General features: G+C 51.2%; 1 protein-coding gene across 1 annotated transcript in view; it reads left to right on the top strand.

The window, feature by feature from the left end:
- The window catches only part of wwp2 (WW domain containing E3 ubiquitin protein ligase 2), a 32,587-nt gene that overhangs the window by 5,846 nt on the left and 1,516 nt on the right, over positions 1-25,225 (top strand). Inside the window, exons 6-13 of the mRNA XM_079249066.1 lie at positions 5,013-5,101; positions 13,109-13,268; positions 13,420-13,553; positions 13,651-13,791; positions 13,865-13,985; positions 16,101-16,205; positions 16,375-16,471; positions 21,102-21,174. Coding sequence (XP_079105192.1) covers positions 5,013-5,101; positions 13,109-13,268; positions 13,420-13,553; positions 13,651-13,791; positions 13,865-13,985; positions 16,101-16,205; positions 16,375-16,471; positions 21,102-21,174 — 920 coding nt within the window. The remainder of the gene's footprint in view (positions 1-5,012; positions 5,102-13,108; positions 13,269-13,419; positions 13,554-13,650; positions 13,792-13,864; positions 13,986-16,100; positions 16,206-16,374; positions 16,472-21,101; positions 21,175-25,225) is intronic.

The following is a 25,225-nucleotide window of genomic DNA, read 5'->3' as shown; positions in this document are numbered from 1 at the left end:
ATAGTTCTGAACCACAGCCACTAGACCCTGTAGTCCTGAACCACAGCCACTAGACCCTGTAGTCCTGAACCACAGCCACGAGAGACCCTATAGTCCTGAACCACAGTCACTAGACCCTGTAGTCCTGAACCACAGTCACTAGACCCTGTAGTCCTGAACCACAGCCACTAGACCCTATAGTCCTGAACCACAGTCACTAGACCCTGTAGTCCTGAACCACAGCCACTAGACCCTGTAGTCCTGAACCACAACCACTAGAGACCCTATAGTCCTGAACCACAACCACTAGAGACCCTATAGTCCTGAACCACAGCCACTAGACCCTATAGTCCTGAACCACAGCCACTAGACACCCTATAATCCTGAACCACAGCCACTAGACCCTGTAGTCCTGAACCACAACCACTAGACACCCTATAATCCTGAACCACAGTCACTAGACCCTATAGTCCTGAACCACAACCACTAGAGACCCTATAGTCCTGAACCACAGCCACGAGAGACCCTATAATCCTGAACCACAGTCACTAGACCCTGTAGTCCTGAACCACAGTCACTAGACCCTGTAGTCCTGAACCACAGCCACTAGACCCTGTAGTCCTGAACCACAGCCACTAGACCCTGTAGTCCTGAACCACAGCCACTAGACCCTATAGTCCTGAACCACAGCCACTAGACCCTGTAGTCCTGAACCACAGCCACTAGACCCTGTAGTCCTGAACCACAGCCACTAGACCCTGTAGTCCTGAACCACAGTCTCTAGACCCTATAGTCCCTAACCACAGATGCTAGACCCTATAGTCCTGAACCACAGCCACTAGACCCTATAGTCCTGAACCACAGCCACTAGACCCTATAGTCTTGAACCACAGCCACTAGACCCTATAGTCCTGAACCACAGCCACTAGACCCTATAGTCCTGAACCACAGCCACTAGCACCTATAGTCCTGAACCACAGCCACTAGACCCTGTAGTCCTGAATCACAGTCACTAGACCCTATAGTCCTGAACCACAGCCACTAGACCCTATAGTCCTGAACCACAGCCACTAGACCCTATAGTCTTGAACCACAGCCACTAGACCCTGTAGTCCTGAACCACAGCCACTAGACCCTATAGTCCTGAACCACAGCCACTAGACCCTATAGTCCTGAACCACAGCCACTAGCACCTATAGTCCTGAACCACAGCCACTAGACCCTGTAGTCCTGAATCACAGTCACTAGACCCTATAGTCCTGAACCACAGTCACTAGACCCTGTAGTCCTGAACCACAACCACTAGAGACCCTATAGTCCTGAACCACAACCACTAGAGACCCTTTAGTCCTGAACCACAGCCACTAGACCCTATAGTCCTGAACCACAGCCACTAGCACCTATAGTCCTGAACCACAGCCACTAGACCCTGTAGTCCTGAACCACAGCCACTAGCACCTATAGTCCTGAACCACAGTCAGTAGACCCTATAGTCCTGAACCACAGCCACTAGACCCTGTAGTCCTGAACCACAGTCAGTAGACCCTATAGTCCTGAACCACAGCCACTAGACCCTGTAGTCCTGAACCACAGTCACTAGACCCTGTAGTCCTGAACCACAGCCACTAGACCCTGTAGTCCTGAACCACAGTCAGTAGACCCTATAGTCCTGAACCGCAGCCACTAGACCCTGTAGTCCTGAACCACAGTCACTAGACCCTGTAGTCCTGAACCACAGCCACGAGAGACCCTATAGTCCTGAACCACAGTCACTAGACCCTGTAGTCCTGAACCACAGCCACTAGACCCTGTAGTCCTGAATCTAAGTCACTAGACCCTATAGTCCTGAACCACAGCCACTAGACCCTGTAGTCCTGAACCACAGCCACGAGAGACCCTATAGTCCTGAACCACAGTCACTAGACCCTGTAGTCCTGAACCGCAGTCACTAGACCCTGTAGTCCTGAACCACAGCCATGAGAGACCCTATAGTCCTGAACCACAGCCACTAGACCCTGTAGTCCTGAACCACAGCCACTAGACCCTGTAGTCCTGAACCACAGCCACTAGACCCTGTAGTCCTGAACCACAGTCAGTAGACCCTATAGTCCTGAACCACAGCCACTAGACCCTGTAGTCCTGAACCACAGCCAGTACACCCTATAGTCCTGAACCACAGTCAGTAGACCCTATAGTCCTGAACCACAGCCACTAGACCCTGTAGTCCTGAACCACAGCCACTAGACCCTGTAGTCCTGAACCACAGCCACTAGACCCTGTAGTCCCTAACCACAGATGCTAGACCCTATAGTCCTGAACCGCAGCCACTAGATCCTATAGTCCTGAACCACAGCCACTAGACCCTATAGTCCTGAACCACAGCCACTAGACCCTGTAGTCCTGAACCACAGCCACTAGACCCTGTAGTCCTGAACCACAGTCTCTAGACCCTATAGTCCCTAACCACAGATGCTAGACCCTATAGTCCTGAACCACAGCCACTAGACCCTATAGTCCTGAACCACAGTCACTAGACCCTATAGTCCTGAACCACAGTCAGTAGACCCTATAGTCCTGAACCACAGCCACTAGACCCTATAGTCCTGAACCGCAGCCACTAGACCCTGTAGTCCTGAACCACAGCCACTAGACCCTGTAGTCCTGAACCACAGCCACTAGACCCTATAGTCCTGAACCACAGCCACTAGACCCTATAGTCCTGAACCACAGCCACTAGCACCTATAGTCCTGAACCACAGCCACTAGACCCTGTAGTCCTGAATCACAGTCACTAGACCCTATAGTCCTGAACCACAGCCACTAGACCCTATAGTCCTGAACCACAGCCACTAGACCCTATAGTCTTGAACCACAGCCACTAGACCCTGTAGTCCTGAACCACAGCCACTAGACCCTATAGTCCTGAACCACAGCCACTAGACCCTATAGTCCTGAACCACAGCCACTAGCACCTATAGTCCTGAACCACAGCCACTAGACCCTGTAGTCCTGAATCACAGTCACTAGACCCTATAGTCCTGAACCACAGCCACTAGACCCTGTAGTCCTGAACCACAACCACTAGAGACCCTATAGTCCTGAACCACAACCACTAGAGACCCTTTAGTCCTGAACCACAACCACTAGAGACCCTTTAGTCCTGAACCACAGCCACTAGCACCTATAGTCCTGAACCACAGCCACTAGACCCTGTAGTCCTGAACCACAGCCACTAGACCCTGTAGTCCTGAACCACAGCCACTAGACCCTGTAGTCCTGAACCACAGCCACTAGCACCTATAGTCCTGAACCACAGTCAGTAGACCCTATAGTCCTGAACCACAGCCACTAGACCCTGTAGTCCTGAACCACAGTCAGTAGACCCTATAGTCCTGAACCACAGCCACTAGACCCTGTAGTCCTGAACCACAGTCACTAGACCCTGTAGTCCTGAACCACAGCCACTAGACCCTGTAGTCCTGAACCACAGTCAGTAGACCCTATAGTCCTGAACCGCAGCCACTAGACCCTGTAGTCCTGAACCACAGTCACTAGACCCTGTAGTCCTGAACCACAGCCACGAGAGACCCTATAGTCCTGAACCACAGTCACTAGACCCTGTAGTCCTGAACCACAGCCACTAGACCCTGTAGTCCTGAATCTAAGTCACTAGACCCTATAGTCCTGAACCACAGCCACTAGACCCTGTAGTCCTGAACCACAGCCACGAGAGACCCTATAGTCCTGAACCACAGTCACTAGACCCTGTAGTCCTGAACCGCAGTCACTAGACCCTGTAGTCCTGAACCACAGCCATGAGAGACCCTATAGTCCTTAACCACAGTCACTAGACCCTATAGTCCTGAACCACAGCCACTAGACCCTGTAGTCCTGAACCACAGCCACTAGACCCTGTAGTCCTGAACCACAGCCACTAGACCCTGTAGTCCTGAACCACAGTCAGTAGACCCTATAGTCCTGAACCACAGCCACTAGACCCTGTAGTCCTGAACCACAGCCAGTACACCCTATAGTCCTGAACCACAGTCAGTAGACCCTATAGTCCTGAACCACAGCCACTAGACCCTGTAGTCCTGAACCACAGCCACTAGACCCTTTAGTCCTGAACCACAGCCACTAGACCCTATAGTCCTGAACCGCAGCCACTAGATCCTATAGTCCTGAACCACAGCCACTAGACCCTTTAGTCCTGAACCACAGTCAGTAGACCCTATAGTCCTGAACCACAGTCACTAGACCCTGTAGTCCTGAACCACAGTCACTAGACCCTGTAGTCCTGAACCACAGCCACTAGACCCTGTAGTCCTGAACCACAGCCACTAGACCCTATAGTCCTGAACCGCAGCCACTAGATCCTATAGTCCTGAACCACAGCCACTAGACCCTTTAGTCCTGAACCACAGTCAGTAGACCCTATAGTCCTGAACCACAGTCACTAGACCCTGTAGTCCTGAACCACAGCCACTAGACCCTGTAGTCCTGAACCACAGCCACTAGACCCTATAGTCCTGAACCGCAGCCACTAGATCCTATAGTCCTGAACCACAGCCACTAGACCCTGTAGTCCTGAACCACAGTCACTAGACCCTGTAGTCCTGAACCACAGCTACTAGAGACCCTATAATCCTGAACCACAGCTACTAGAGACCCTATAATCCTGAACCACAGCTACTAGAGACCCTATAGTCCTGAACCACAGCTACTAGAGACCCTATAGTCCTGAACCACAGCTACTAGAGACCCTATAGTCCTGAACCACAGCTACTAGAGACCCTATAGTCCTGAACCACAGCTACTAGAGACCCTATAGTCCTGAACCACAGCTACTAGAGACCCTATAGTCCTGAACCACAGCTACTAGAGACCCTATAGTCCTGAACCACAGTCACAATAGTCCTAAAAGTTAAAGAAATTGTTTGAGACCACAGCCAATGGATTTAGGTTTTAAGTGTGAGGAACAGATCTCATTCTTGGGGTCTAAACAGAATCTAATGAAAACGTTTTATCTTTAGATCATGAACGTGAAGCCATATGATCTTCGCCGTCGTCTCTACATCATCATGAGAGGAGAGGAGGGGCTCGACTATGGGGGTATCGCCAGGTACCTCTCTCCATGCTCCTTTCATGTTCTAACTCATTAATATGTTTTATACATGTTTTCCTTATATTGGTGGTGGTGTATGTTGTATGTTCCCGGCTCTTCTCAACTAGCTGCTTCTTTTCTTAACCTGAAGTTCAGATTTAATTCCAGGATATAGATTTATATAGATTTTATAATTACAAGTGTCATAATCATACAGGTGTATAGATGCAGGTCTGCAAGATCTCTAGATAATAAATTATCACAGATCTGGTTTCACTTGTGTCAGGGTTTAAGACCCTTTGCTGTGGTTTCTGGCCCTGGAGGGCTGGACTGCCATTAGTTACATCTCAGACCTGAAAACCTGAAAAAGTCCTCCAGTAAACGTTTGTTTGGTCACATGACTTTTGGTAAATTTGTCAGACTCATTGGTTTGATGATGTGTCATCAGTAAAGTTACAGTGTAGTTTCCTGTTTGACCTGATGGGGGCTGCTTGTCCCACCCCCAGACACAGCAGAGCTTAGCCTGCTGCCATGGTAACATGCTGCTGCAGTGGCTTCAGAAAAACCTGGAGTCTTGTTGACTGTCTTCAACATGTACACATTTATGCATGAGCGTCTGCAGCATTTACAGATCAACATGGACAGGTTAAACTGAATCCAAGTGTCAAAGGTTTGTAGTGTCTAAATCCTCTGCTTCTTTCACTGGATGATTAAACATAAGAACGTTCATGTTTCTACTTAGAAAGAAGGTTTATCCTCCAGATGGACTGAAACAAGCTAACACAACAGGGAACGTCTCCATACCAAACTCTTTACAACCTGGATGTTTTCTGTGAAGCCATAAATTCCATCCATCCATCCAACCATCCATCCATCCAAGCATTCATCCATCCATTCATCCATCCATCCATCCATTCATCCAACCATCCATCCATCCATCCATCCAACCATCCATCCATCCATCCAACCATTCATCCAACCATCCATCCATCCATCCAAGCATTCATCCAACCATCCATCCATCCATCCATCCAACCATCCATTCATCCATCCATCCATCCATCCATCCAAGCATTCATCCATCCATTCATCCATCCATCCATCCATCCATCCATCCAACCATCCATCCATCCAACCATCCATTCATTCATCCATTCATCCATCCAACCATTCATTCATCCATCCATCCATTCATTCATCCATTCATCCATCCAACCATCCATCCAACCATTCATCCATCAATCCATCCATTCATCCATCCATCCATCCATCCAACCATCCATCCATCCATCCATCCATCCATCCAACCATTCATCCATCCATCCAACCATCCATCCAACCATCCATCCATCCATCCATCCATCCATCCAACCATTCATTCATCCATCCATCCATCCATCTGTCGTGGAATTTATCCGATGAGAAATAAATCTATTAATCAACTGTTTTCTGTTCAGATTTATTGAGCATGTACAGATGTTGCGAGCGAGAGGTCTCGAGAGCTCTGCCCCTGCTCAGAGTGTTACAGCGTTCTTTAAACAACCTCTGCCTGGCAGCACTAGTCAAAACAACTGCTAGCTTAGAGATAACAACAGTTAAAGCTGAAGCAGGCCTTGAACAGAACACTTGGTTTTATGCATGAATCTACTAAAGCAAGCTTACTGAACTACTCTAAACTATGCAGAATATAAAACTTATACTACATAAAAAGAAGCTTAATAAATGAGTAACATATTAAAACAGGATTCCACCACAATTCCCCCTTTTGATCCCTTCCAGGATCAACACAAAAGAACCACAATACACAAACACAATAGAGCAAGAAAAAAAAACAAAAACAAGAAAAAAAAAAAAAAACAACAAACCCATAAAACATCACTAACTACCCAGAGAGATACAGGAAACCAAAACATCAGAATGGTCACACCCGGCAGGGTTCGAAGAGCATTCATCATAAAACATCCTGTAAGGAAAAACAATCACATATCAGCGTCAGAATCAGAACCACCATCACTATCAAAATAGAAGGGGAAAGGATCAGAGGGAGAAAGATCCGAAGTAGGAAGTGGGTCATACACAAGCTGAGGAATGCGCTGACCTAAGGCAGCATCAACCAGCCTAAGCAGCAGAGCCCTGATACACGGGATGCAACAGCATACACACAAAAGCAGCAAAGCAGAGAATGATGCAACCGAAGCCAGAACTGATGCAGCGAAGGCCCGAAATCTTCCAAACCCATCAAACCAGCCATTCCCAAAGGGGGCATCAATACCAGAGAGCACAGCCATCTTACTACTAAGGGATCTAAGGCCATCCATAGCACGAGTGAGCTTCCCCATAGGAGCAGTATTGTTAGGAATGTACGTGTAACACTGTTCCCCAAACAGAGAGCAGACACCCCCTCGCTCAGCCAAGAGCATGTCCAACGCCATCCTATTCTGGAAAGCCATCAGGGAGGTCGCCTTGAGCTGTTCATGGACCGCTTGCAGGCCATCTCGAGTAAAATTAGCTAATCTCTGAATGTTAAAGTGAATGAAGTTTAATCGGTTTACATTTTTATTCACGGTACACAATAAACAAACAGCTGACTCAAAACCCGCAGCAACCTGGTTCACCAGCTTGTACTGATCAGGAACACCCCGAGGAACCCCAATAGCATCTATGTAAGTGGGATCATCTGAGTCATCAGGGAGAATAGAGCGCCTGGCCCGAGCAACAGGAGAAGGGGGGGCTGGAGGGAAACCTGGGAAGACAGTAGTAGGTAAGAGAAGGGTGACCGGAGCACAAACTCCAGCCCATCGGGCTGGCAGCACACTCCGAAGAACCGGACCACCACACCACCACCAAAGGTCGGCCCGAGCTACAGAAAAATGCACATTAACAGCATACACACCACCGCACCATCCCCGGTCCACAGCCCCAACAAACCCAGAACCGGGAGAGGAGCTTGTGAAGCAAGTGAAATTCTGCCGAGCCACACCTGAGTCAAATAGGGGAGGGGACTGAGTGCGGGACGTAACAGGGAAAGGAACATCCCAGGAAATGCACCTCGGAGAGGGATTCGTGGAAGATAGCAAATCAACCATACAGGCGGAGTCAAAACCAGGCGGAGGGATGATTACACGCAATACGGGTCTGGGCCCCAGGCAGACTACACAAGCAACCCCAACAGACACCCCTACCTGCTCAGCTAGCAACAACCAGTTATTACTCTGAGCAGACATGCCCGTCATCACCTCAAAGTAATCATCCACTTCCAGGTCACCATTACGCACAACCAGCACCTTACTCAGGGCAGACTTGGGACCCGGGAAAAGACCAACGATGGGAACGTCAGCAGAGGACGAAGACAAGATACGAGGTGGCGACACAACATCACTGCAAAGAGAAAAATCCACAAACGGGTCCCGGCGAGGGCCTGGAATATACACAAATAACCTCATATGATAACAGGAGTTATTAAAAGTGTTACCCCAATACCGGCTAGGAGGAGGATGCTGTAAAAGGGGTTCAGAGGTAGTGTTAAAAGTGAACACCAGTGTAGTCTTAGTAAGGTCCAACGTCAACACACGAGACCACCTGCGAGAATTTTCATTATCCATGTAGGAGGAAGGAGACCAGTTAGTCCCAGTATAGGAAAAAACGGACCCCCAAGGAAACGCAGAAGCGGAGTCAGACAAATACCACTGGTAACCAGTCCACTGATCACCGCGCTTCTCAAAGAACCAGAGAGAGGACAGAGGAAGAGTCACCGTGGCAGAAAATGAAAGGGTATTGTAACACACATAAGGCGCAGACGTCTCAAACATGGAGGAGGAAGAGCCCGAACAGGGGCTCTGAAGAACGGCAATCGGGGTATAAGAGTAGATGGGCTTGCTTATCGGAATCCACCTAGACACCCGGCGACCACGGGAAAAAGGAGACGCTGTAGGGAGAGGCAGAGGGGTGGTTGCCACAGTGAGGTTAACAAGAGGCAAAGCAGATTGATTAAAGAACACAATAGGGAACACAATGATTACAGCAAAAATGACCAAGCAACACATTGAGCCTTTTAATGACCAGCCATGAACCCTAAATGGGTGCCAGGGTCGATTCCTCTCCATGACACCGGGTGGGTGGAGCTTGCGTTGGAGCTTGGCACGCTACTGTTGCAGGTGGACGCTAATTTCACTCCACACTGATATTGTTTGAGAACGGCGGCTGGTCTTCAGGTGTGAGAGTAGACTGTCTCACTACCCACACTACCACAGGGATTATTCTGCCCTCTGCTGGGTGGTGCGTTACACTGCTGCGACAGAGGTAGCAGCAAGGCAAGGAGCAGAGTTCACCTTACACTGAGGATGTACAGAAGTGAAGGCCACAAGTCTTCAGATGTGAGAGTAGACTTTCTCACATCCAACACCACCACAGGGGATTATTCTGCCCCTATGTTGAGTGGGGTGACAACGCTGCTAGGGTGGACCAGAAGCAGCTGGAGGATCCTCAGCGGGAGGAGGCACCTTCCTGCAATGAGTCGCGTGCACCCACGTGGCTCTCTCCCCCACCTTCACTGCAGTCTGAGTGATCAGGAGAACCTGGAAGGGCCCCTCCCAATGCCGTTGATTCCACCTCCGTCTCTTGAAGCTCTTAACCAGAACGAAGTCCCCAGGTCTAAACAAATGGAGCTGTCCCTCCGCGGGCAAAGGGAGGGATGCTGACACCTGTGAGCGGATTCCTGAAAGAGTTTTAGTCAGGTTAGCACAATACGACAACATGTTGCTCTCACACAGAGCCGTATCAGGAGGCGGCGCCTTGGGTGGGCCCATCCCAACGTTCGGTGGAGCTGCAAACAGAATCTCAAAAGGACTGAGGTTAGATCTTTCCCTCCTACGCATGCGCATATACATCAGCACAATGGGAAGGGCCTTCGTCCAAGGGAGGCCTGATTCTGCACAGTACTTCGCCAGTTTGTTCTTCAGGGTCCCATTTTCCCTCTCAATTGCTCCCCCACTCGTCGGACTGTAGGAGCAGTGTTTCCTGACATCAATGCCTAGATGCAGGGAAATCTGAGACAGTGCCTCATTAGCAAAATGAGTTGCCCAGTCACTGGACAGACGTCCAGGGAGACCCCAGCGAGGAATTATTTCACACAGTAGGGCCCGCGCCACAGCAGACGCATCTGCCTTCGAAGTGGGAAAAGCCTCAACCCACTTAGACCACATGTCCACAACAACAAGACAATACCTCTTTCCTTCAGAGGGCGACAGTTCAATGAAGTCCATCATCACATGTTCAAACGGCCCTGCAGGGGGTGGATGTGCCGCGCTGTGAGCGTCCCGTGCCTGCCTGCCCGGATTGTGGGAAGCACAAACCAAGCATGCCTGGCAGTACCGCTGAGCACACGCCGTGAAACCCCTTGTGAACCAATGCGCCGCCACCATGTCCATCATTCCCCCTTTGGACACATGGTCCCAACCATGTGACAACTTAGCAAAATGATGAAACAAAGCAGAGGGCAAGCAAGGTTTACCATCAGGCCCAAACCAGCCCGCATCAGAGCAGGTGGCACCCGCTTTCCTCCATAGACGCCTATCATCCTGCGAAGCCAGGGACTGCATCGCAGAGAGGGAGGACGGAACCTCTGAGGACACTGCAACAAGAGAAAAAGAAGACATCCGAGAGGACAGGGGGCCCCGAGCAGCATCCGCCCGTGCATTCCCTGTAGAAACGGGGTCTGAACCGTTAGTGTGAGCAGAGCACTTACATACAGCAATCTGTGAAGGAAGCAAAACAGCAGATAAAAGCCTGTCGATCAGAGCATGATGGAGCACAGGTTTACCGTCCGACCTGAGGAAACCACGGTGTTTCCAGAGCGCCCCAAAATCATGCACAACCCCAAATGCGTAACGCGAGTCAGTCCACACGGTCACCGTCCTGTCCCGAGCCAACGAGCAAGCGCGAGTGAGTGCCACGAGTTCAGCAGCCTGCGACGAGAAATGAGCCGGGAGAGCAGCAGCCTCCACGACATCAGTAGCGGAGCAAACGGCATACCCAGCATAACTAACTCCTGTGTCAGAGTCCCGAGAAGCAGAGCCGTCAACATAAAAAACCAAGTCAGGACCCACCAGAGGCCGGTCAGAAAGGTCAGGCCTGGGGGTGCAAAGGATGGTCAGTTCAGCCACACAGTCATGGGGTGTGCCATCGTCAGGAGTGGGCAGGAGGGTGGCCGGATTGAGAACAGTGCAACGCTTCACAGTGACATTAGGGAGGCCCAAGAGGCTTGTGTGATATCTCAGGAACCGCGGAGCGGAGAAGGGCGAAGTTCTGTGCTCGGACAAGATCAGGTGGACCTCATGAGGGACCAGCAAGGTGAGATCAGAGTAACCAACTATGTCCCTTGAAGCAGCCAGAGCTCTGTCAGCTGCAGCCACAGCACGCAGACAGTGAGGCAAACCAGCAGCAACCGGATCCAGTTTACACGAGAAACAAGCAACTGGTCTCATAGAGCCACCGTGGTCCTGAAGGAGAACAGAAGTCATGCAACCATTCATCCATCCATCCATCCAACCATTCATTCATTCATCCATCCATCCATCCATCCAGCCATTCATCCATCCATCCATCCAACCATTCATTCATCCAACCATTCATCCATCCATTCATCCATCCATCCAACCATTGATCCATCAATCCATCCATTGATCCATCCATCCAACCATTCATCCATCCATCCATCAAACCTATTCATCCATCCATCCATCCATCCGTCCATCCAACCATTCATCCATTCATCCATCCATCCATCTATTCATCCATACATCCATCATCCATCCATCCATCCAACCATTCATCCATCCAACCATTCATCCATCCATCCAACCATTCATCCATCCATCCATCCAACCATTCATCCATCCATCCATCCATCATCCATCCATCCATCCATCCAACCATTCATCCATTCATCCATCCATCCATCCATCCATCCATCAAACCTATTCATCCATCCATCCATCCATTCATCCATCCAACCATTCATCCATCCATCCATCCATCCATCAAACCTATTCATCCATCCATCCATCCATTCATCCATCTGTTCATCCATCCATCCATAAATCCATCATCCATCCATCCATTCATCCATCCATCCATCCATCCATCCATTCATCCATCTGTTCATCCATCCATCCATAAATCCATCCATCCATCCATCCAACCATCCATCCATCCATCCATCCAACCATCCATCCATCCATCCAACCATTCATCCAACCATCCATCCATCCATCCAAGCATTCATCCATCCATCCATCCAACCATCCATTCATCCATCTGTTCATCCATCCATCCATCCATCCATCCATTCATCCATCCATCCATCCATCCATTCATCCATCCATCCCTCTGTTTTCTTCTCTGGGTATTTTCCATGTGTCTTTTGGGTTCTACATCTGTCTCTGTCTCCGGTGTCTCATCAGTGGTTTTACCCTATGGTAGGTGACATCATGCTGTTCTACCACAGGGTAGAACCACGGACGGGATGTTGGGAGGTGTCTGCGTCCTTCAGTCCGTCCGTCCGTCCGTCCGTCCATACGCTGTTCCCCCCACCACCCCCACCATCAGTCCTGTGGGAATGGGCTGGGGCCTTGGGAGCACTCGGTGCTGCAGCTGGTGGAGGTTCTTCATTCTGTCTAACATGCATATTTCTACATGTGTCCACCATGTTTATGTGTTGTTCTCCATGTAGTTGGTGTGAAACAGTATTTTAAATGTCTGCATACTTTATGAAATCATTTGTCTTCAAGCCTGTAAAAAAGTGGGAAAGTTCCAGAAATACAAGTTGATATAAGGTTCTGAGGTTTAACATCATGGATCTTTTGGTTTTACCTGAATTACAGATAAAACCAACACACCCCCCCCCCATTTATCTGACAAGATTCTAGATGTTTCTATGTAAAACCATCACATTGTCATTTGCTCTTTCTCTCGTTCACACCTTCTCTCTGCTGCTCCGTCCTCCATCTGCTCCTCCGTCCTCTGCAGGGAGTGGTTCTTCCTGCTGTCCCATGAAGTTCTGAACCCCATGTACTGCTTGTTCGAGTACGCCGGCAAGAACAACTATTGTCTCCAGATCAACCCAGCTTCCTCCATCAACCCCGACCATCTGACGTACTTCCGCTTCATTGGACGCTTCATTGCCATGGTAACCCTTGTTATTGACGCGCAGCATGTTCCCTGTTTACTCAGCTTATTTTCATTTTATTTAGATTCCAGCAGGGAGTCTGCAGCTGCTGTCTCAGCTGTCTCACCTGTCCCCTTGCTGAGGTTTCTAACATTCGGTTTCCTCCCTGCAGGCTTTGTACCACGGAAAGTTCATCGACACCGGTTTCACACTGCCGTTTTACAAGCGAATGTTGGACAAGAAGCCAACCCTCAAAGACCTGGAGTCCATCGACCCCGAGTTCTATAACTCCATCATGTGGGTCAAGTAAGTACTGCAGGACAAGGTGGAAGTATTTGTATTACTGCAGTCCAGGGTTGTAGTACTTGTATCAGAGTGGTAGTATTCCTGCGTTCTGAACCAGAGAAAACAACCTGGAGGAATGTGGAGTGGAGCTGTATTTTGCCCAGGACATGGAGATCCTCGGGAAAGTTTCCACCCACCAGCTGAAGGACGACGGGGAGAATGAGCTGGTCACCGAAGACAACAAGGACGAGTACATCAGGTGAGACAGCGAAGTCAAGGGGGGAGGACCGGCGTCCATCAACAGGAAATGATGTCATTGTTTCCTCCCTCAGCCTCCTGACAGACTGGAGGTTCACCCGCGGCGTGGAGGACCAGACCAAGGCTTTCCTGGATGGATTCAACGAGGTGGTTCCTCTGGAGTGGCTCCGCTACTTCGATGAGAAGGAGCTGGAGGTGAGGAGCTGACACGTCTCCATGGTGGACGGACAGTAAGACACGTCTCCATGGTGGACGGAAAGTAAGACACGTCTCCATGGTGGACGGACAGTAAGACACGTCTCCATGGTGGACGGAAAGTAAGACACGTCTCCATGGTGGACGGACAGTAAGACACGTCTCCATGGTGGACGGACAGTAAGACAAGTCTCCATGGTGGACGGACAGTAAGACACGTCTCCATGGTGGACGGACAGTAAGACACGTCTCCATGGTGGACGGACAGTAAGACACGTCTCCATGGTGGACGGAAAGTAAGACACGTCTCCATGGTGGACGGACAGTAAGACACGTCTCCATGGTGGACGGACAGTAAGACAAGTCTCCATGGTGGACGGACAGTAAGACACGTCTCCATGGTGGACGGACAGTAAGACACGTCTCCATGGTGGACGGACAGTAAGACAAGTCTCCATGGTGGACGGACAGTAAGACAAGTCTCCATGGTGGACGGACAGTAAGACAAGTCTCCATGGTGGACGGACAGTAAGACAAGTCTCCATGGTGGACGGACAGTAAGACCTTTCTCCATGGTGGACGGACAGTAAGACACGTCTCCATGGTGGACGGACAGTAAGACACGTCTCCATGGTGGACGGACAGTAAGACAAGTCTCCATGGTGGACGGACAGTAAGACAAGTCTCCATGGTGGACGGACAGTAAGACAAGTCTCCATGGTGGACGGACAGTAAGACCTTTCTCCATGGTGGACGGACAGTAGGACACGTCTCCATGGTGGACGGACAGTAAGACAAGTCTCCATGGTGGACGGACAGTAAGACAAGTCTCCATGGTGGACGGACAGTAAGACAAGTCTCCATGCTGGACGGACAGTAAGACCTTTCTCCATGGTGGACGGACAGTAAGACAAGTCTCCATGGTGGACGGACAGTAAGACAAGTCTCCATGGTGGACGGACAGTAAGACACGTCTCCATGGTGGACGGACAGTAAGACACGTCTCCATGGTGGACGGACAGTACGACAAGTCTCCATGGTGGACGGACAGTAAGACCTTTCTCCATGGTGGACGGACAGTAAGACACGTCTCCATGGTGGACGGACAGTAAGACACGTCTCCATGGTGGACGGACAGTAAGACAAGTCTCCATGGTGGACGGACAGTAAGACCTTTCTCCATGGTGGACGGACAGTAAGACCTTTCTCCATGGTGGACGGACAGTAAGACACGTCTCCATGGTGGACGGACAGTAAGACAAGTCTCCATGGTGGACGGACAGTGAGACCTTTCTCCATGGTGGACGGACAGTAAGACAAGTCTCCATGGTGGACGGACAGTAAGACCTTTCTCCATGGTGGACGGACAGTAAGACAAGTCTCCATGGTGGACGGACAGTAAGACAAGTCTCCATGGTGGACGGACAGTAAGACACGTCTCCATGGTGGACGGACAGTAAGACACGTCTCCATGGTGGACGGACAGTAAGACAGGTCTCCATGGTGGACGGACAGTAAGACACGTCTTCATGGTGGACGGACAGTAAGACACGTTTCCATGGTGGACGGACAGTAAGACACGTCTCCATGGTGGACGGACAGTAAGACACGTCTCCATGGTGGACGGACAGTAAGACCTTTCTCCATGGTGGACGGACAGTAAGACAAGTCTCCATGGTGGACGGACAGTAAGACCTTTCTCCATGGAGGACGGACAGTAAGACACGTCTCCATGGTGGACGGACAGTAAGACCTTTCTCCATGGTGGACGGACAGTAAGACAAGTCTCCATGGTGGACGGACAGTAAGACAAGTCTCCATGGTGGACGGACAGTAAGACAAGTCTCCATGGTGGACGGACAGTAAGACAAGTCTCCATGGTGGACGGACAGTAAGACAAGTCTCCATGGTGGACGGACAGTAAGACAAGTCTCCATGGTGGACGGACAGTAAGACCTTTCTCCATGGTGGACGGACAGTAAGACACGTCTCCATGGTGGACGGACAGTAAGACACGTCTCCATGGTGGACGGACAGTAAGACACGTCTCCATGGTGGACGGACAGTAAGACACGTCTCCATGGTGGACGGACAGTAAGACACGTCTCGTTGCAGCTGATGCTCTGTGGGATGCAGGAGATCGATCTGAGCGATTGGCAGAAAAACACCATCTACAGACATTACACCAAGAACAGCAAGCAGATCCACTGGTTCTGGCAGGTACGCACACACCTTTACCCAAACACTCTCTATATGTTAATGTCCCTGATGTCCACTGATGTCTTCTATGTCCCCTGATGTCCCTTTATGTCCACTGATGTCTTCTATGTCCCCTGATGTCCCTTTATGTCCACTGATGTCCACTAATGTCCACTGATGTCCCCTGCAGGTGGTGAAGGAGATGGACAATGAAAAGAGAATCCGTCTGCTTCAGTTTGTAACAGGAACGTGTCGGCTGCCAGTCGGAGGATTCGCTGAGCTTATCGGTACAAAACATGCCTGTTGTCATGGAAACCATGTCTTTAGTTTGGTTGGGTGGAGGAGGCAAAGATGGAGGGAGTAATGGAGACAGTAGTGGAGGTGGTGATAAAGGTGAAGGAGGTGATAGAGGTAGAGGAGGAGGAGGTGATAGAGGTAGAGGAGGAAGTGATAGAAGTAGAGGAGGAGGAGGTGATGGAGGTAGAGGAGGAGGTGATAGAGGTAGAGGAGGAAGTGATAGAAGTAGAGGAGGAGGAGGTGATGGAGGTAGAGGAGGAGGAGGTGATAGAGGTAGAGGAGGAAGTGATAGAAGTAGAGGAGGAGGAGGTGATGGAGGTAGAGGAGGAAGTGATAGAAGTAGAGGAGGAGGAGGTGATGGAGGTAGAGGAGGAGGTGATAGAGGTAGAGGAGGAAGTGATAGAAGTAGAGGAGGAGGAGGTGATGGAGGTAGAGGAGGAAGTGATAGAAGTAGAGGAGGAGGAGGTGATGGAGGTAGAGGAGGAGGTGATAGAGGTAGAGGAGGAAGTGATAGAAGTAGAGGAGGAGGAGGTGATGGAGGTAGAGGAGGAAGTGATAGAAGTAGAGGAGGAGGAGGTGATGGAGGTAGAGGAGGAGGTGATAGAGGTAGAGGAGGAAGTGATAGAAGTAGAGGAGGAGGAGGTGATGGAGGTAGAGGAGGAGGTGATAGAGGTAGAGGAGGAAGTGATAGAAGTAGAGGAGGAGGAGGTGATGGAGGTAGAGGAGGAAGTGATAGAAGTAGAGGAGGAGGAGGTGATGGAGGTAGAGGAGGAGGTGATAGAGGTAGAGGAGGAAGTGATAGAAGTAGAGGAGGAGGAGGTGATGGAGGTGGAGGAGGAAGTGATAGAAGTAGAGGAGGAGGAGGTGATGGAGGAGGTGGAGGAGGAGGTGGTGGAGGAGGAGGAGGTGATGGAGGTAGAGGAGGAGGAAGTGATGGAGGACGAGGAGGAGGAGGTGATAGAGGTAGAGGAGGAGGAGGTGATGGAGGTGGAGGAGGAGGAGGTGATAGAGGTAGAGGAGGAGGAGGTGATGGAGGAGGAGGAGGAGATGGCGGTAGAGGAGGAGGTGATAGAGGTAGAGGAGGAAGTGATAGAAGTAGAGGAGGAGGAGGTGATGGAGGTGGAGGAGGAGGAGGTGATGGAGGTGGAGGAGGAGGAGGTGATGGAGGTAGAGGAGGAGGTGATAGAGGTAGAGGAGGAGGTGATAGAAGTAGAGGAGGAGGTGGAGGAGGAGGAGGTGATGGAGGTAGAGGAGGAAGTGATAGAAGTAGAGGAGGAGGAGGTGATGGAGGTGGAGGAGGAAGTGATAGAAGTAGAGGAGGAGGAGGTGATGGAGGAGGTGGAGGAGGAGGTGATGGAGGTGGAGGAGGAGGAGATGATGGAGGTAGAGGAGGAGGAAGTGATGGAGGACGAGGAGGAGGAGGTGATAGAGGTAGAGGAGGAGGAGGTGATGGAGGTGGAGGAGGAGGAGGTGATAGAGGTAGAGGAGGAAGTGATAGAAGTAGAGGAGGAGGAGGTGATGGAGGTGGAGGAGGAGGAGGTGATGGAGGTAGAGGAGGAGGAAGTGATGGAGGAGGAGGAGGTGATAGAGGTAGAGGAGGAGGAGGTGATGGAGGTGGAGGAGGAGGAGGTGATAGAGGTAGAGGAGGAAGTGATAGAAGTATGGGAGGAGGAGGTGATGGAGGTGGAGGAGGAGGAGGTGATGGAGGTGGTGGAGGAGGAGGTGATAGAGGTAGAGGAGGAGGAAGTGATGGAGGTGGAGGAGGAGGAGGTGATGGAGGTAGAGGAGGAGGAGGTGATGGAGGTAGAGGAGGAGGAGGTGATAGAGGTAGAGGAGGAGGAGGTGATGGAGGTGGTGGAGGAGGAGATGATAGAGGTAGAGGAGGAGGAGGTGATGGAGGAGGAGGAGGTAGAGGAGGAGGAGGTGATGGAGGTAGAGGAGGAGGAGATGATAGAGGTAGAGGAGGAGGAGGTGATGGAGGTGGTGGAGGAGGAGGTGATAGAGGTAGAGGAGGAGGAGGTGATGGAGGTGGAGGAGGAGGTGATAGAGGAGGAGGAGGTGATGGAGGTGGAGGAGTAGGAGGTGATAGAGGTAGAGGAGGAAGTGATAGAAGTAGAGGAGGAGGAGGTGATGGAGGTGGAGGAGGAGGAGGTGATGGGGTGGAGAAGGAGGAGGTGATGGAGGTAGAGGAGGAGGAGGTGATGGAGGTGGAGGAGGAGGGGGAGGTGATGGAGGTGGAGGAGGAAGTGATAGAAGTAGAGGAGGAGGAGGTGATGGAGGTAGAGGAGGAGGAGGTGGTGGAGGAGGAGGAGGAGGAGATGATAGAGGTAGAGGAGGAGGAGATGGTAGAGGAGGAGGAGGTGATGGAGGTGGTGGAGGAGGAGGTGATAGAGGTAGAGGAGGAGGAGGTGATGGAGGTGGTGGAGGAGGTGATAGAGGTAGAGGAGGAGGAGATGATAGAGGTAGAGGAGGAGGAGGTGATGGAGGTGATAGAGGTAGAGGAGGAGGAGATGATAGAGGTAGAGGAGGAGGAGGTGATGGAGGTAGAGGAGGAGGAAGTGATGGAGGAGGAGGAGGAGGAGGAGATGATAGAGGTAGAGGAGGAGGAGGTGATGGAGGTAGAGGAGGAGGAGGTGATGGAGGTAGAGGAGGAGGAAGTGATGGAGGAGGAGGAGGTGATGGAGGTAGAGGAGGAGGAAGTGATGGAGGAGGAGGAGGAGGAGATGATAGAGGTAGAGGAGGAGGAGATGATAGAGGTAGAGGAGATGGAGGTGGAGGAGGAGGAGGTGATAGAGGTAGAGGAGGAGGAGGTGATGGAGGTAGAGGAGGAGGTGATAGAGGTAGAGGAGGAGGAGGTGATAGAGGTGGTGGAGGAGGAGGTGATAGAGGTAGAGGAGATGGAGGTGGAGGAGGAGGAGGTGATAGAGGTAGAGGAGGAGGAGGTGATGGAGGTAGAGGAGGAGGTGATAGAGGTAGAGGAGGAAGTGATAGAAGTAGAGGAGGAGGAGGTGATGGAGGTGGAGGAGGAAGTGATAGAAGTAGAGGAGGAGGAGGTGATGGAGGTGGAGGAGGAGGAGGTGATGGAGGTAGAGGAGGAGGAAGTGATGGAGGAGGAGGAGGAGGAGGTGATAGAGGTAGAGGAGGAGGAGGTGATGGAGGTGGAGGAGGAGGTGATAGAGGTAGAGGAGGAAGTGATAGAAGTAGAGGAGGAGGAGGTGATGGAGGTGGAGGAGGAGGAGGTGATGGAGGTGGTGGAGAAGGAGGTGATGGAGGTGGTGGAGGAGGAGATGATAGAGGTAGAGGAGGAGGAAGTGATGGAGGTGGAGGAGGAGGAGGTAGAGGAGGAGGAGGTGATGGAGGTGGAGGAGGAGGAGATGATAGAGGTAGAGGAGGAGGAGGTGATGGAGGTGGTGGAGGAGGAGGTGATAGAGGTAGAGGAGGAGGAGGTGATGGAGGTGGAGGAGGAAGTGATAGAAGTAGAGGAGGAGGAGGTGATGGAGGTGGAGGAGGAGGAGGTGATGGGTGGAGGAGGAAGTGATAGAAGTAGAGGAGGAGGAGGTGATGGAGGTGGAGGAGGAGGAGGTGATGGGGTGGAGAAGGAGGAGGTGATGGAGGTAGAGGAGGAGGAGGTGATGGAGGTGGAGGAGGAGGGGGAGGTGATGGAGGTGGAGGAGGAAGTGATAGAAGTAGAGGAGGAGGAGGTGATGGAGGTAGAGGAGGAGGAGGTGGTGGAGGAGGAGGAGGAGGAGATGATAGAGGTAGAGGAGGAGGAGATGATAGAGGTAGAGGAGGAGGAGGTGGTGGAGGAGGTGATAGAGGTAGAGGAGGAGGAGATGATAGAGGTAGAGGAGGAGGAGGTGATGGAGGTAGAGGAGGAGGAGGTGATAGAGGTAGAGGAGGAGGTGGTGGAGGAGGTAGTGATGGAGGAGGAGGAGATGATAGAGGTAGAGGAGGAGGAGATGATAGAGGTAGAGGAGGAGGAGGTGATGGAGGTAGAGGAGGAGGAGGTGATGGAGGTAGAGGAGGAGGAGGTGATGGAGGTAGAGGAGGAGGAGGTGATGGAGGTAGAGGAGGAGGAAGTGATGGAGGAGGAGGAGATGATAGAGGTAGAGGAGGAGGAGGTGATGGAGGTAGAGGAGGAGGAGGTGATAGAGGTAGAGGAGGAGGTGGTGGAGGAGGTGATAGAGGTAGAGGAGGAGGAGGTGATGGAGGTGGTGGAGGAGGTGATAGAGGTAGAGGAGGAGGAGATGATAGAGGTAGAGGAGGAGGAGGTGATGGAGGTAGAGGAGGAGGAGGTGATGGAGGTAGAGGAGGAGGAAGTGATGGAGGAGGAGGAGGAGGAGATGATAGAGGTAGAGGAGGAGGAGATGATAGAGGTAGAGGAGGAGGAGGTGATGGAGGTAGAGGAGGAGGAAGTGATGGAGGAGGAGGAGGAGATGATAGAGGTAGAGGAGGAGGAGGTGATGGAGGTAGAGGAGGAGGAAGTGATGGAGGAGGAGGAGGAGATGATAGAGGTAGAGGAGGAGGAGGTGCAGGTGGAGTCTCGCCAGGACAATGAAGGTTTCTTTGCAGTACCTGGTGATGAAGCTGCTCACCTGTAACGACGTGTTTCACCTGCAGGAAGTAACGGTCCCCAGAAGTTCTGCATAGACAAGGTGGGGAAGGAGACATGGCTTCCAAGAAGTCACACCTGGTGAGACGCTGCTTCACCTGCATGTAGATCTGTCCTGTCCTGGACTATACCTGGACTCTGCCTGGACTTCACCTGGACTGGACCTGGACTGGACCTGGACTGGACCTGGACTCTGCCTGGACTTCACCTGGACTATACCTGGACTGGACCTGGACTGGACCTGGACTTCACCTGGACTCTGCCTGGACTTCACCTGGACTTCACCTGGACTGTACCTGGACTGGACCTGGACTGGACCTGGACTCTGCCTGGACTTCACCTGGACTATACCTGGACTGGACCTGGACTTCACCTGGACTCTGCCTGGACTTCACCTGGACTTCACCTGGACTGTACCTGGACTATACCTGGACTATACCTGGACTGGACCTGGACTGTACCTGGACTTCACCTGGACTCTGCCTGGACTCTGCCTGGACTCTGCCTGGACTGTACCTGGACTGTACCTGGACTATACCTGGACTATACCTGGACTGGACCTGGACTGTACCTGGACTCTGCCTGGACTTAACCTGGACTATACCTGGACTGTACCTGGACTCTGCCTGGACTCTGCCTGGACTTAACCTGGACTATACCTGGACTATACCTGGACTATACCTGGACTGGACCTGGACTGTACCTGGACTCTGCCTGGACTTAACCTGGACTATACCTGGACTGTACCTGGACTGTACCTGTACCTGGACTTCACCTGGACTATACCTGGACAATACCTGGACTGTACCTGGACTGTACCTGGACAATACCTGGACTGTACCTGGACTGTACCTGGACTATACCTGGACTGTACCTGGACTGTACCTGTACCTGGACTTCACCTGGACAATACCTGGACTGTACCTGGACTGGACCTGGACTGTACCTGGACTTCACCTGGACTCTTCCTGGACTTCACCTGGACTGTACCTGGACTGTACCTGGACTATACCTGGACTGGACCTGGACTGTACCTGGACTTCACCTGGACTCTGCCTGGACTTAACCTGGACTATACCTGGACTATACCTGGACTATACCTGGACTGTACCTGGACTTCACCTGGACTATACCTGGACAATACCTGGACTATACCTGGACTATACCTGGACTGTACCTGGACTGTACCTGTACCTGGACTTCACCTGGACAATACCTGGACTGTACCTGGACTGTACCTGGACTTCACCTGGACTCTTCCTGGACTTCACCTGGACTGTACCTGGACTGTACCTGGACTATACCTGGACTGGACCTGGACTGTACCTGGACTTCACCTGGACTCTGCCTGGACTTAACCTGGACTATACCTGGACTGTACCTGGACTGTACCTGGACTGTACCTGGACTTCACCTGGACTCTGCCTGGACTTAACCTGGACTATACCTGGACTATACCTGGACTGGACCTGGACTGTACCTGTACCTGGACTTCACCTGGACTCTGCCTGGACTTAACCTGGACTATACCTGGACTATACCTGGACTGTACCTGGACTGTACCTGGACTATACCTGGACTGTACCTGGACTATACCTGGACAATACCTGGACTGTACCTGGACAATACCTGGACTGTACGTGCACTGTACCTGGACAATACCTGGACTGTACCTGGACTATACCTGGACTGTACCTGGACAATACCTGGACTGTACCTGGACAATACCTGGACTGTACCTGGACTGTACCTGGACTATACCTGGACTGTACCTGGACAATACCTGGACAGTACCTGGACTGTACCTGGACAGTACCTGGACAATACCTGGACAATACCTGGACTATACCTGGACTATACCTGGACTGTACCTGGACAATACCTGGACTATACCTGGACTGTACCTGGACAATACCTGGACTATACCTGGACTGTACCTGGACTGTACCTGGACAATACCTGGACTGTACCTGGACTGTACCTGGACAGTACCTGGACTATACCTGGACTATACCTTGACTGTACCTGGACTATACCTGGATAATACCTGGACTGTACCTGGACAATACCTGGACTATAGCTGGACTGTACCTGGACTGTACCTGGACTATAGCTGGACTGTACCTGGACAATACCTGGACAATACCTGGACTGTACCTGGACAATACCTGGACTGTACCTGGACTGTACCTGGACTATAGCTGGACTATAGCTGGACTGTGCCTGGACTGTACCTGGACTGTACCTGGACTATAGCTGGACTGTACCTGGACTGTACCTGGACTATAGCTGGACTGTACCTGGACTGTACCTGGACTATAGCTGGACTGTACCTGGACTATAGCTGGACTATAGCTGGACTGTACCTGGACTATAGCTGGACTATAGCTGGACTGTACCTGGACTATAGCTGGACTGTACCTGGACTGTACCTGGACTATAGCTGGACTGTACCTGGACTATAGCTGGACTGTACCTGGACAATACCTGGACAATACCTGGACTGTACCTGGACAGTACCTGGACAATACCTGGACAATACCTGGACTATACCTGGACTATACCTGGACAATACCTGGACAATACCTGGACTGTACCTGGACAATACCTGGACTATACCTGGACTGTACCTGGACTGTACCTGGACAATACCTGGACTATACCTGGACTGTACCTGGACAATACCTGGACAATACCTGGACTGTACCTGGACTATACCTGGACTGTACCTGGACAATACCTGGACTATACCTTGACTGTACCTGGACTATACCTGGACAATACCTGGACTGTACCTGGACAATACCTGGACTATAGCTGGACTGTACCTGGACTATAGCTGGACTATACCTGGACTATACCTGGACTATAGCTGGACTGTACCTGGACTATAGCTGGACTGTACCTGGACTATAGCTGGACTGTACCTGGACTATACCTGGACTATAGCTGGACTGTACCTGGACTATACCTGGACTATACCTGGACTATAGCTGGACTGTACCTGGACTATAGCTGGACTGTACCTGGACAATACCTGGACTATAGCTGGACTGTACCTGGACTATACCTGGACTATACCTGGACTATAGCTGGACTGTACCTGGACTATACCTGGACTATACCTGGACTATAGCTGGACTGTACCTGGACTATAGCTGGACTGTACCTGGACAATACCTGGACTATAGCTGGACTGTACCTGGACTATAGCTGGACTGTACCTGGACAATACCTGGACTGTACCTGGACAATACCTGGACTGTACCTGGACAATACCTGGACTGTACCTGGACTGTACCTGGACTATAGCTGGACTGTACCTGGACTGTACCTGGACTATAGCTGGACTGTACCTGGACTATACCTGGACTATACCTGGACTATAGCTGGACTGTACCTGGACTATAGCTGGACTGTACCTGGACAATACCTGGACTATAGCTGGACTGTACCTGGACTATACCTGGACTATACCTGGACTATAGCTGGACTGTACCTGGACTATACCTGGACTATACCTGGACTATAGCTGGACTGTACCTGGACTATAGCTGGACTGTACCTGGACAATACCTGGACTATAGCTGGACTGTACCTGGACTATAGCTGGACTGTACCTGGACAATACCTGGACTGTACCTGGACAATACCTGGACTGTACCTGGACAATACCTGGACTGTACCTGGACTGTACCTGGACTATAGCTGGACTGTACCTGGACTGTACCTGGACTATAGCTGGACTATAGCTGGACTGTGCCTGGACTGTACCTGGACTATAGCTGGACTGTACCTGGACTGTACCTGGACTATAGCTGGACTGTACCTGGACTGTACCTGGACTATAGCTGGACTATAGCTGGACTGTACCTGGACTGTACCTGGACTATAGCTGGACTGTACCTGGACTATAGCTGGACTGTACCTGGACTGTACCTGGATTATAGCTGGACTGTACCTGGACTGTACCTGGACTATAGCTGGACTATAGCTGGACTGTACCTGGACTATAGCTGGACTGTACCTGGACTATAGCTGGACTATAGCTGGACTGTACCTGGACTATAGCTGGACTATAGCTGGACTGTACCTGGACTATAGCTGGACTGTACCTGGACTATAGCTGGAC

The sequence above is a fragment of the Telmatherina bonti genome (assembly GCF_933228915.1).
Source record: "Telmatherina bonti genome assembly, chromosome: 2".
NCBI lineage: Eukaryota > Metazoa > Chordata > Actinopteri > Atheriniformes > Telmatherinidae > Telmatherina > Telmatherina bonti.
The sequence above is the reverse complement of the archived record's forward strand: the minus strand, read 5'-3'. Positions and strand labels throughout refer to the sequence as shown.